The 12741-nt window shown below is 37.9% G+C and overlaps 1 protein-coding gene across 2 annotated transcripts in view; it reads right to left on the bottom strand.

Moving 5' to 3' along the window:
• Window positions 1–8315: 8315 nt before the first annotated feature.
• Window positions 8316–12741, bottom strand: part of SPATA6 (spermatogenesis associated 6) — a 122565-nt gene continuing 118139 nt past the window's right edge. For both annotated transcript variants that reach the window (XM_046660688.1, XM_046660689.1), the window contains exon 13: window positions 8316–10963. In XM_046660688.1, the coding sequence (XP_046516644.1) occupies window positions 10783–10963 (181 nt within the window). In that variant the 3' untranslated portion in view covers window positions 8316–10782. The remainder of the gene's footprint in view (window positions 10964–12741) is intronic.

Here is a 12741-nt window from a genome sequence, read left to right as displayed (position 1 = left end):
TTCAGAAAACATACAGGTCTCAGACAAGTCCAATAGATAATTAGTCAGCTATGTAATAAATAATAAACATCATTTATAGAGCTTTCACCATGTGTGAGGCATTGTTTTGAGCACTTTATATTTGTTAACTAATTTAATCTTCAGAATGACCCCCTGTGATTGGTGGTAATGTCTTCATTTTACAGATGAGAAAACTGAGGCACAAAGGCACCACCGCCTTGTCTAACATCGCACAGTGATTAAGCGGTTGAAGACGGAGTTGACTCAGCAGTGTGATGCTAGAGGCCACATATTTAACCACTGGGCTTTTTTTCTGGACAGTGAGTAATTCATATGCAGTAAGACGCAATAGCTAAAATAGAATACTCATTAGCCAGCAAGTTCCAAAAATATATTTTAAAATTTATTCATATATTTTTACTTATATTATTTATATCTTAGGTTGAGATCTCTAAAGGAAATTTTTGTAATTAAAACATTTTTAATTTAAAACTTCTAAAGAATTACCTGGTAAACCTGAGATAAGTCTACTTGTAAAAAGCTATGTGTGTATGTAGATACATGAGTGTGTATACACAGATGCGCTCACGCACGCACACACATATATACACACATACATATACCTCTGTGACTACTGTCGAACAGTATAATCTTCTGAAAAATGCGGTTGTCCAATCACATTCGTTACAAATTCTTAAAAGCTACAGAGATGTTCACCTGCTGAGATGGTCTAGCGTTACTTCTATTGATTTAGGGTGATTTAATCTAACTTCTACCTCTAACATTCCTCCACGTCAAAAGAATATAGTTAATCTGTAAAACATAACTGTGCTAAATCCAAAGCAAACAAAAGACAAAATAAACTTCCTAGGATCGAAACTGGCTTTACAGGACATACTCACAAACTAAATTTATTTTTATTTCAAAAATACTTTAACAAGTGAGGGAAGTCACACATAAAGTTTAAGTGGACAATATTCTCAGAGACTTACGTCATATGTTTAGTTTCACTTGTGAGCTCTACATAAACCTCCACCAAAGTGCACAGGTACACAAGGAAGACAGGATTCTAACAACAGAAATAATGACGCTAAGGCAGCTGTCTATGCCTGGGTGGATTTATGCACAAAACAATGAAACTGATGACAGGGAAATTATTTCTGTATCACATGTATACACAAAATTATTTATTTTCAGTAACCTCTGTATGTATTTTAAGCATCTACTATTTGTCAGGTACAACGCCAGTCACTGCATCATTTACCTAACATATTCTTCATTGTAACCATCCTAGGTAGTACCACTCCCATTTAATGAATAATAAAGTTAAAGGTCAGTATCTCCAGATAGCACCACAGTACAGAATTCAAACCCAGGCTTATGTGGCTCTTTCCACAATACTGCACAACCTACAGAAATCAAATAATTAGTAAATTTAAGAGCCATACCAAATAATCTGGATAACTTGGTCTCATGTCTTAAAATAATTTTGAAATTTTAAAATATTTATTCATATAGCTCATATCGCATTTTTCCCCTAATCAGAGCCTTAAGATCTTCCAGAATATTACCTCTATATTGACTTGGAATTTTAGTAATTATAGTTACCCTTACTGAGCACTGTGCATTGTCTGTGATGCTCCGCAGGCATCAACTGTTTAAATGATCACAACCACCCTATGAAAATATCTTCCTTTTTACAAAGGAGAAAACAAGTTCAGAAAGGTTAAGTAACACAGAGGTGACAAATTCAGAGAAAGAAATCTGACGTCTATTCAACTCTAGAACCAACAGTACTGCTATTATGCCAGAGGAAATATTTTTCAGATTGCAAATTCCTTTTCCCAGATCATTTCCAAAAAACAATATGACAGTGCCTAACATACGTGAAACAATGTCCACACTTATTTTCTATTTAATCCTAGTATTTCTCTGAGGAATGGAGGGCAATGTTTATTAATATCCAATTCCACAGGTAGAAAAAAATGAGGTTCAGAAAAGTTGTGAAGGAAGTGCTTTTTCTACTATACAATGTTGCTGTCAATCTCCTGAAAGTAGAACTTTCTGAAAACCTATATATACTTAAATCTTTCTTCAGCACTTTGTTTGCATATATCACTAATTTTACTAAAAAACAAACACACAAACAGAAACTCCAGTGAAGAATGAGTTTCATTGATAAAAGGAAGCCTCTAACAGGATCCACTTATTTTTGATTCTATTACATATGTTCAAAGACATTAAAGGTTTTCTCTCACCTTATTTCTGAACTATATCATAAACTCAGAAAGTTAAACGTCTTTAAATTTTTTTCTGCAACAGAAATGTAGTGATGCTTGTGACAGTATTTGACTTAAAGTCTATTTTGTTTTATATTAATATAACCACCTATGCTCTCTTTTGTTTATTATCCCAATAGTATTTTTTACAGAAATAGAAAAAAAAATCATAAAAGTCATACGCAACCACAAAAGACCCAGAATAGCTAACGTGATCTTAAGAAAGAAGAAGAAAGCTGGAGCCATCACACTTCCTGATTTCAAGCTGAATCACAAAGCCACGGTAATTAACGCAGTATCGTACTGGCATAAAGATGGACATATGGCAATGGAACAGAATAGCCCAGAAATAAAGCAACACACATATGGTCAACTGATCTTTGACAAGGGTGTCAAGAAGATACAATGGGGAAAGGATAGTCTCTTTAACAAATGGTGTTGGGAAAACTGGATATCCACGTGCAGAAAAATGAAACTGGACCCCTAACTCACACCATACGCAAAAATCAACTCAAAGTAGATTAAGACCTGGAACTGTAAAACTCCTAATAGAAAACATAGGGGAAAAGCTTCTCGATGTTGGTCTTGGCAATGATTTCTTGGATATAACACCAAAAGCACAGGCAACAAAAGCAAAAATAGACAAGTGGAAGCACATTAAATTAAAAAGCTTCTGCGTAGCAAAGGAAATCACCAACAGAATGAAAAGGCAACAGAATGAAGAGGCATGGAGAAAATATTTGTAAGTTGTGGATCTGATAATATCTCTTTTATTTGTTAATAACAAAGTTTCAGTTATATAAGATGACTAAGTCCTACAGAACTACTGTACAGCAGGGTACCTATAGTTACCAAACGAAACAAGGGACACAAGGAAACTCTGGGAGTGTTGGGTTATGTCTATGACCTTGACTGTGGTGACCGTTTCACAGGTGTCTGCATATGCCCAAACTCATCAAATTGCACATATTCAATATGTGCAGTTCTTTCTGTATCAATGATACCTTAATAAGGCCGTTTAAAGAAATGGAGTGATGCTTGAATGTGCGGTTGGGTAACAATGCTCCACAGAAAGCACATCATCAGTCGTTTATCTGGAACTACCCCATAATCAACACTGATTACCATGAACTCTCGGGTCAGTTAACATAAATCTGCAGTGATATTCCTTTCATACACTTCCACCGACTTCTCCCTTAGTTCACGAGATGATCTCTTTAATCATTGTTAGTGTTTGGATGTTGGAGATTTGCCCTAGGTTTTACCGCATTAATGTTCAATTTACAGTGCAATCACTGAGGTTTTCTCTGAAGAGATCACAGCTCCACCATTAAAAACTTATGAACTGTTACAAGCTGAGTTTTTTAGCCACTTATCTATTTGAGAGGCAGAGCTGGGGTTAGATTCAAATCCAAGCTTTACTCTTTACTGGCTGTGTCTATCACTGGCCAACCACAGTGGCTTGATCCTTAGTTACCTAGTTTGTAACACTGAGGTTACTTATGCCTGCCCAAGCTCACAGAGCTGCTGTGAGGCTCAAATAAGATAACGTAGGTAAACTGTCAAGTATAGATGGTAGTCCTTAAGAAATATTATTTTAATTCCCTTGTTTTAAGAACTTTAAAAATGACACTAAGGTGGGGATGGAAAGTAAAAAAACCAAAAAACAACTTCCCCCCCAAAAACCTGCAAACATTCACATGCTATACAAATGAGAGCAGAATCCATTCTCTCCCATCAGGTTCATTTAGGTGAATTATCACAGCTTGAATGCAACGTACTAAGATTTAAGAAATTAGTAAAAAAGAAGAAAAAGACTATTTCATTGGGACAGTTTTGCTTAAATATTTACATACTAATTCCCAATTATTCAGGAGAGCCATAGTGTCTAGATTGAGTAGGTTGGTTACATGTGAAAGCTAGAAGATAGAGAATTATTCAGTCCTTCAGTTAAAAATGTACTGCTTTGTGAGTGACAAAAGATAAGACATTGGGAAAGAAAATATTTAAGCTTACCTTGGGAACTAAGAAATTTGCATTTCATAGAAGGGATTTACACTGCATTGGAATACAAGACGCTAGAAACAACTGCAGGCAATTGCTTCCTGGTCCATTGCCTAACTCTGCACTTATCGCCCAGTGCAGGAGCAGTTTAGGAGCTGGCCCTGGTCACCTGACGCTGTGTATCTTAGTTGGTCAGCCAAGTAACAGACAAACAAAAAGGCAGGCCATCATATTATATGACTTTTTTCTTAATTTAAAAGTACTCTTGAAAAATAGATTTCACTACAAAAACGCTAACCCTCTCAACTGAGGAACCATTTCTTTCTTCTTGAGGACCACTGTACAACGAAGATTTTTCTCTCATCTTTTCCACTTTATCTCTTTGGTCTACAGGTATAGATAGACTAGGCTGATAGCAACAGTCTTGTTGGGTCTTCTTATTTTTTATATCCAGATAGAGTTAGGCTTTGCACTGTTTTTAGAGGCCCTTCATGTATTTTTCTGTCATGTAGTCACTTAACAAACATTGTACACCTACTGTCTGCCATGGATGCAGAGGTGAACAAGATCCTAGATCAGCAGAAAAAGACACATAGGCAAGTAATTGTTAATTCAGTTTGTTAAGGGCTGTAATAAAGATGTGCCCAGATTGTGATGCTAGGGATACACAGATGAAGAAATACACCTGTGCTAAAAGATCCTACACAGAACATAGAGTAAAACTGAGGGACTCCCTAGATTATACCATCATTGTTTACTTGTGTGACCCTCCACCAATGGTCAAGGTAAAGTCCTTGAGTTCAGACCCTGGTTTATCTCACTAACTCACGTTCAGTACTTTTGTGGAGGTGATCTATAGAAGTACAGCAAAATGCACTTTCTTCAGTATCTTATAGATATACCTGTTTTCCCTCAAAAGCAGAGTTATTTTTGGTAAAGACAGTAAGAGCTTCTTAACTAACTTCATCAACCTTTAGAGAGTAAGGGAGCTGTGGCAGTTTGTTGGCTCATATCTGTTCTGTGTTGGGTTATTTCGCTCCTACTCTACAAACCTACTAAGTGATTTTCTAAGGCTCATGCTATCCAGGCCGATAGAACATCAGCTAATTTCGATTATCATCCCTCTCTGGAGCATGTGACGTCTCTAAGAAGAATTAATTGGGACTGCCTTTTGTCCTTACAGCATTTCTATCAACTACTATAGCACTTCTCTCACTGTGATCAGTAAATGTCAATCCCCCCAAGACTCGGGTCAGGAACTGTGTTTTGTTGATCTCTGGGTGATCAGTCAGTACTTTGCAGATTGCCTGGAACAGACTACCCTTTCAATAATATTTGTTAAATGGATGAATAGTCACAAGTTCTGGTTGTCTAAGGAATTCTATATAGTTAAATTCAAAGTATATCATTCAGAGATAAATAATACCCTCTTAACAACTCAATAACAAAAATTTGGGTTTTCCTTTACCTCTTCATTTTGTCCATGAATTTCTAGCTAGTCAGAAAATCTGGGATTGGGAGAAGATACTTCTTAATTCCTAGAAGGGCAGCCCTCACACTAACTTGCTACCCCCAGGGTCCCAACAATAAGCAAAGCGTGCAGGTGCCTGGGGTCTGATCCTCTCAGGATGCCTATTATGGCCACATACAAACTAGGGCAAGAACAACAGAGAGTTTTCATTTATTGTTATCGGACTTCATTATTTTTATCTGACTTCACAAATGCATTTTCTATTCTTGAGTTCTTCCAAGTTCTAGATTTTTAACATTATTGTACACTTCCTTCGACCTCACCTCCACCCTCATAAAACCTGCTCAATATTTAGTTTATTCCATCTTGATTTCCTATTCTCGAAAGTTCTTCAACGTCCAGCTCAAAGGTCACCTTTCCTAACGCTGCTCCAGGCCTGTCATTCTCTTTGTGGTTCTCGTACTGCACTCCTCAATATCATCCGAAGCGTTTGCAACCCTGCCCACCATCTGCAGCTAAAGCGCTTGAAGTTTCCTGAACAATCACGCTCTCTCATTTTCATGCTTTTGCAAGTTCTGTGGCCCTATCACCATTCTTACATTCTCATATCATACAAGTTACCAAACCACTGCAAATGTTGAAATACACTGGTAATTTGTCTCTCTCAATAGACTCTTCAAGCTTGTGGGAAGATACATTTTTACATTTTATAGCCTCTACATCTCACACAGTGCTCAGCAAGCACGTGATGAATGGGTGGATGAATGCTGGAGGGTGTAACTGGCCTAAGATCTTAAGGTAAGATAAAAATAAACACAAGCATGTCGCTTTGGAAAACAGTTTGGCAGTTCCTCAAAATGCTAAACATACAGTTTCCACCTGATCCAGCAATTCCACTGCTGGGGGTATACTAAAGAGAAATGAAAACATGTTCTCACAAAAACTTGTACACAAATGTTCATACCAGCATTTTTCATAATATCTCAAAAGTGAAGACAATGAAAATGACCATCAACTGAATGAATGAACAAAATGTGGTATATCCATACAATGGATTATTATTTAGTAACAAAAAGAAATGGAAGTACTGATACCTGTTACAACAGGCATGAACCCTGAAAATATGCTAAGGGAAAGAAGCCAGACACAAAAGGTCACATAATGTACGATTGTGTTTATATGAAATGTCCAGAATAGGCATAGAAACAGAAAGCAGATCAGTAGTTGCCAGGGGCTGGGCGAGAGAGGGGAGTGGAAGTGATCGCTGATGGGTATGGGATTTCTCTCAGGAGTGATGAAATAATTTATAATTAGCTGGTGGTTATAATAGCATAACTGTCAATATATTAAAAACCACTCAATTGTATACTTTCAAAGGGTGAATTTTATAGTATGTGAATTATATCTCATAGAGCTATTATTAGAAAATGAACACAATAATGAGAATTCTCTATTTGCCCCAGATTTTTAATCACAGGTTTAATCTTTGAAGTCACAACACGACTCTGCTGCCTACAACTTCCTGATCTTCCACATTAATCAATTATACAATTATAGAAATGTTGGAACATTAAAGGATCATTCTAACTTAACCCCGTCATCACCTTACAGGTAAGAAAACCGAGCTCCAAGGACAAACGACTTAAACAAGTTTTAATTAGTAGTGGAACCAGGAGAACTCACTCTTGGTTCAAAGGTTCATCTTTTTTCTTAGTTGAATTGACATTTTCCTTCCTAAAATTCCCAGGTTTTTCTATTTAAAGGAAAAAAAAACATTAAAAGGAAGAAGTAAGGCTTATTTATCTTTCAGATTAAGTCCAATAACTATTACTAGATTGTGGAAACATAGAAAAAATGCTAAGAGAATAAATAGCTGCATCTTTCAGCTTCTATCAGTGAGAAAAGACAATTATTAGTACTTAAAGGCTTTACTCTTTAAGATAATACAACAGAACAATCCACAGTAATCGTTAGGGATAGCAACAAAGACTATTCCTTCCCCTAGGCAATGGAGATAATCAGACACTTAGCAAGGATGCAGCATATCTGAAAATTTGCAGCTTATCCTTCAGAAAGATGTGAGAGTTAACGCACAGGAAAATGCCTTTCAGAATTTCACCTTCTGAAGTTCCGCTTTGAGACTGACTTTTGCGGCCTCTGTCACAGCCAATGGCAGACACAGGTGCAGTGAGAACTTAGTCACTCAGGAGATTTTCTCTGATAGCAAAGCGTTTTCTTTGAAGTTCATATTTGTCCTTTTTACCAAGCAGCATTTTTAAACGGAGGAAATTTTCATTTGTTTACACACACACACACACACACACACACACAAATCATACTAAGTTTCACTGTTGTTAGGGACACTGAATCAATTCCGACTCCTAGGCGCCCCGGTGTAGAACACAGCAGAACCCTGCCCGGTCTTTTTGCTCCATCCGCTCACCTTCCAGCTCTATATCAGACAATGCTCTGCTGCTATTCATAGGGTTTTCATGGCCAATTTTTCGGAAGTGGGTGGCTAGGTCTTTCTTCTGAGTCTGTCTTAGTCTGGAAGCTTCTCCAAAACCTGTCCACTGTGGGTGACCCTGCTGGTATTTGAAATACTGGAGGCATAGCTTTCAAAATCACAGCAACACGCAGCCACCACAGGATGACAAACAACTGATGGTTAGTGTGGTTCCCTGACCGGGAAACGAACCCAAGCCGTGGTGGTGAGAGCACCAAATCAACCACTAGACCAACAGAGCTGGCTAAGTTTCACTGAGGATATAAGGTTTTTTTAAAAAAAAAGCATTATTCAATGTTGACTTTCAAAAACTTATTGTACAAAACATCATATAACCTACAGCCAGACGGTACCTCAGTGATTGTGTGGTCCAGCATGTCCCCAGCTGGGGTCCACATGCACCTGAGGATGGCATCTGAAAAGGAGTGTGCAGAGCTGAGGAGGGCAGAATGGAAGGGAAAGAATGGCCATAACAACAGAAATGGTTACGTGCTCAATTTAGTTTAGGAAATTCTAGATTAACTCAATATTTAATAAGTACCAACTATGTGCCAGGCTCTCTACCAGGTGCTAGGCAAAACAGGCTCATGCCCGGCTTTCTTCGAGCCTCTAACACACTAACGTTACCATGACCATGATGACCACAGGTTCTCGTTTCTGGGACGGTCACAGTTTCTCACTGTCGTTTCTGCATTAATAGCCCTCCCTTTATCCCTGTCATCCTACCTATGACTCTCTAAATTGTGGGGGACAGGGGGGTGAATACAGTCCACAGATTTTCCCAAACTTATACGACCAATGAAACACTTGCGTCTACCTTCCTTCAACCATCTCCTAGGTCAGAGGTCCACAGAACACAGTTCAGGAAATGCTCATCTACTCCATTCCCTTCAGCTCACAGCCGAGGAGACTAAGGACCAGAGAAGTAAGGTGACTCTGCTAGAAAACGGCAGAGATGGAACTACAGCCTGGGCCTCCTGCCTTCGTCTCTGATGGGCTTTCTGATCCATCATGTTGCCATTCTACATCACTCTAAAATCAATTATTAGATAACAAGCATTATATATTTTCTCCTAATACAAAAATAAGTCACCCAATTTTACATCTTTATTTCAATTTAAGTGAAGATCAAGTCCATTTTTTTTTTCTTTCTAAATCCTAACTGTAGAATTAACCAAAGACGGAGTCAGTGAGAAGACCGCTTGTCATCAACTCTTCCAGCGTGGACGCCCAGTTCACCTACTTCCTCCTCTCTGCTTCCCCTCCGCTCACTCTCTGATAAGTACAAGGTAACTGATTGCTTCATGTCTCCAATGTGTCCCTGGCCTCACAGGTGTATGTTTGGGGGCGAGAGAGGAGCTAATTTTATCAACCAACAGACTCTCCAGCGCCTACAACAAAGAATTCTGCTGTAATATTTTACTCCCCTTCATGGTTCCAAGTGTCCTTTAGAGTAAAGATACTACTCTCTTGGGCCATTTGGTATCTATGACAACTCTAAAGAGGTTATATTACAATATAATTCCCTTATTCTTTACATGCTCATTTACAAAGGCTATTTTCTGATTCTGGTTGCACCAAAAGACATGGCCCTAAAAGATAATCACACAAAGAATGCTATCTTTAAAAAGTAGTTACTCATTGGGGCTGGCCCAGTGGTGCAGTGGTTAAGTTTGTGCACTCTGCTTCAGCGCTCCAGGGTTCGCAGGTTTGGATCCCAGGTGCAGACCAACTCCCCTCAGGAGCCATGGTGTGGAGGCATCCCACATAAAATAGACAAAGATTGGCACAGATGTTAGCTCAGCAACAATCTTCCCCAAGCAAAAAGAAGAAGATTGGCAACAGATGTTAAGCAAAAATCAGTTACTCACATTTTGGGTCATACATGCCTACTGCTATCTCTAGCTAACTGTTACACATTTTAGGTAACTTAGGTAGTTCTTTTAGAGAAGAGAGAGTGAATGATTATACAAACGTTAAAAAGAAAGCTATTTATAATGAGCTAAGAAATATAAATAGCTCTTTCTAAGGGAGAAAAGAGTAGAAAATACTAGTTAAAACAAGGTTTAAACTCTTGGGAAATTCATTTCTGTACAGTATATCTTTTTGCTCATTACCAAGAAAAGGGAGCTAATATAAATTAAATCTTACTCAGACAAGGTAGCCAGTCAAGTACATGAAAAGAAAATTCCAAGGTGACTAAGGCAGAAGACTATTTCTGGAGAGAACCTGTCCTGGACCTGAGATGGACATGACAATGCCCTTCTCATGTCGGACTCGGCGGTGTAACTGTTTGCAGAGCTCTGACTTTGGGAACACAGTACTCTCTTCTGTGATCAAAAAGGCTTGCCTGTGATAATTTACCATCTGAAGGAATGAACTTTTTCAAGTCTAACCACAGTACTCAGTTAGAACCCCCTGGTCTTTACAAAAAAAGGAATACAGCTATTGATCACATCAAACGTTTTCATTGAGAAGTTGACACGGGTACTCATACAGTGTATTGTGTATCGTGGATGGTCTCAGAAGCTTTCCTGTGTATGAGAAACAGAACTACAGGCCTTTTTGTATAAGTTCCTGTATATCTTGTCCATGCTGTTCTCAAAGATGGGTCGGTGGGATTTCCCTTTATAAGAGGCTGCCCTGTTGGACCAGTATTCACCATCATCCAAATGGAGAGTGCCACGTGGCCGCTGAAATGAGCTATAAGAAGGAAATAAATGATTAAAACAATAGTGAAACTAAACGAGAGGTAGCACTATATAAATCAAATATTTACTGAGTACTTTGTGGGTATGTGATACTCTGAGCTATGAGAAATAACAGACAATAAGGCCTGTGCCTTCAAAGAGTGACACTATTTTCATGAAACAATTATAAAACAATAAAATGAAAATTGTGTATGAGAGTTAAAAAGAAGTCATAGAAGAGAGATAGGTGCAGCATGGTAAAAGCACAGCCAGATAGCATGGTATGGCCTGCAGGAGAGTGCTGGGCTTCACGGCAGACGGACCTGGAACTGAATTCCAGCTCAATCCTCTGTAAGCTGTAGGACCGTGAGTAATTTATTTAATTGTCCAGAATCGCAGCTTCCTGTACTATGTTTTTGTAGTATTGTTTTAAAAATCAAAGAGAATATAAGTAAAGTACAGAGTAACATGCTTACCTTGCACAGAGAAGTTATTAAATATGAGGCACTGAACTACTAGGCACTTTATACATATTTATGAAAAAAAACTTACAACCCTCTGAAGTAGTTAATTGTGGAAATTGAGGCTCAGTGAAGTCAAGTGACTTGCCTAAGACTATTCAGCTAGTAAGTGGCAGAATAGAAAGAGATACCATGTCTGTGGCTCTAAGACCCTTTCTACTATGCTATGCTGCTGTTGTCCTCAAGGAGGATAAACAAGGCACAAGAGTCTGTATTTGAAGTGAGAAGGGTCCACTGTAATTTTGAGGGTTTTTAAGAAAAAAACCGAGAGAACAGATAGGAAGCCATGAATTAGACCAGGACTAGGCTAGTTGTAATGGGAATAGAGAAGAAAAGACACCTCTTTCTGAAAGCTTGATAGTACTTTTCTAAACATACCAAATTTACAATTTTATTATCATAAACATTGAGTTCTGGGCTTAACATACCATTTGCTAGAAAGAAAATGGTGACTTTTTCAAAGACTGAGTTCACTGTATTTTTTTAAAATAAATAATTGACCTACTTGAATAAATGAAGTACTCGTTCTAGATAAGACCTCTCAGGCATGTTAGAGATTATGAATTTTGTGCCATATAAAACTGTATATCCTGGCTAGTAAATGCCACAGATATTTTCTTCATATATTTGGAATCTCACTTCATACAATTTCTTCCTTGACTTATCAGTCCCGTGAAGTTACCTCTATTGTCAGTTGTGAAACAGGAACTCTTAGAGCTGGTATCTGTAAGAAGAATTTGCTATTTGGCTTGAAGTCAATCTACCACTTGAACACAATAAAATTTGACCATGAGAAAGGCAGGGAGTGGCTACGTTATTCTTAGAGCTTCATACAGTATCAGTGAGAATGTAAAGTAATGGGAACATTTATACACTCGCTTTGGAAAACACTTTGGCATGACTCAGTAAGGCTGAATATGCAACTTTAACCCAATAATTCCACTCCTAGGTACCCCACTGGAATTCTTGCACATGAGTACCAGGAGACATGGATGAACATGTTAATAATAACCACTCTTTGTAATAGAGCTAAGAATTGGGAGCAAACTAAACATCCATCAACATTAGAACAAATAAATCAAACTGTAGTATACGTATATAATGGCATAGTATACAGCAGGGAAAATTAATGATTTCTAGCTACATGTATCAACATGGATGAAACTGAAAAATCAATTGAGTGGAGAAAAGCAAGCTTCAAACAATATACAGTTATAATTACATTTATATAAAGAGTAAAACAAGAAAAATTAAATATTTATTGTTAAGA

Source organism: Equus quagga, chromosome 5 (genome assembly GCF_021613505.1).
Source record: "Equus quagga isolate Etosha38 chromosome 5, UCLA_HA_Equagga_1.0, whole genome shotgun sequence".
Classification (NCBI taxonomy): Eukaryota; Metazoa; Chordata; class Mammalia; order Perissodactyla; family Equidae; genus Equus; species Equus quagga.
Note: the sequence above shows the minus strand (reverse complement) of the source record. Positions and strands in the feature narration are given on the sequence as shown.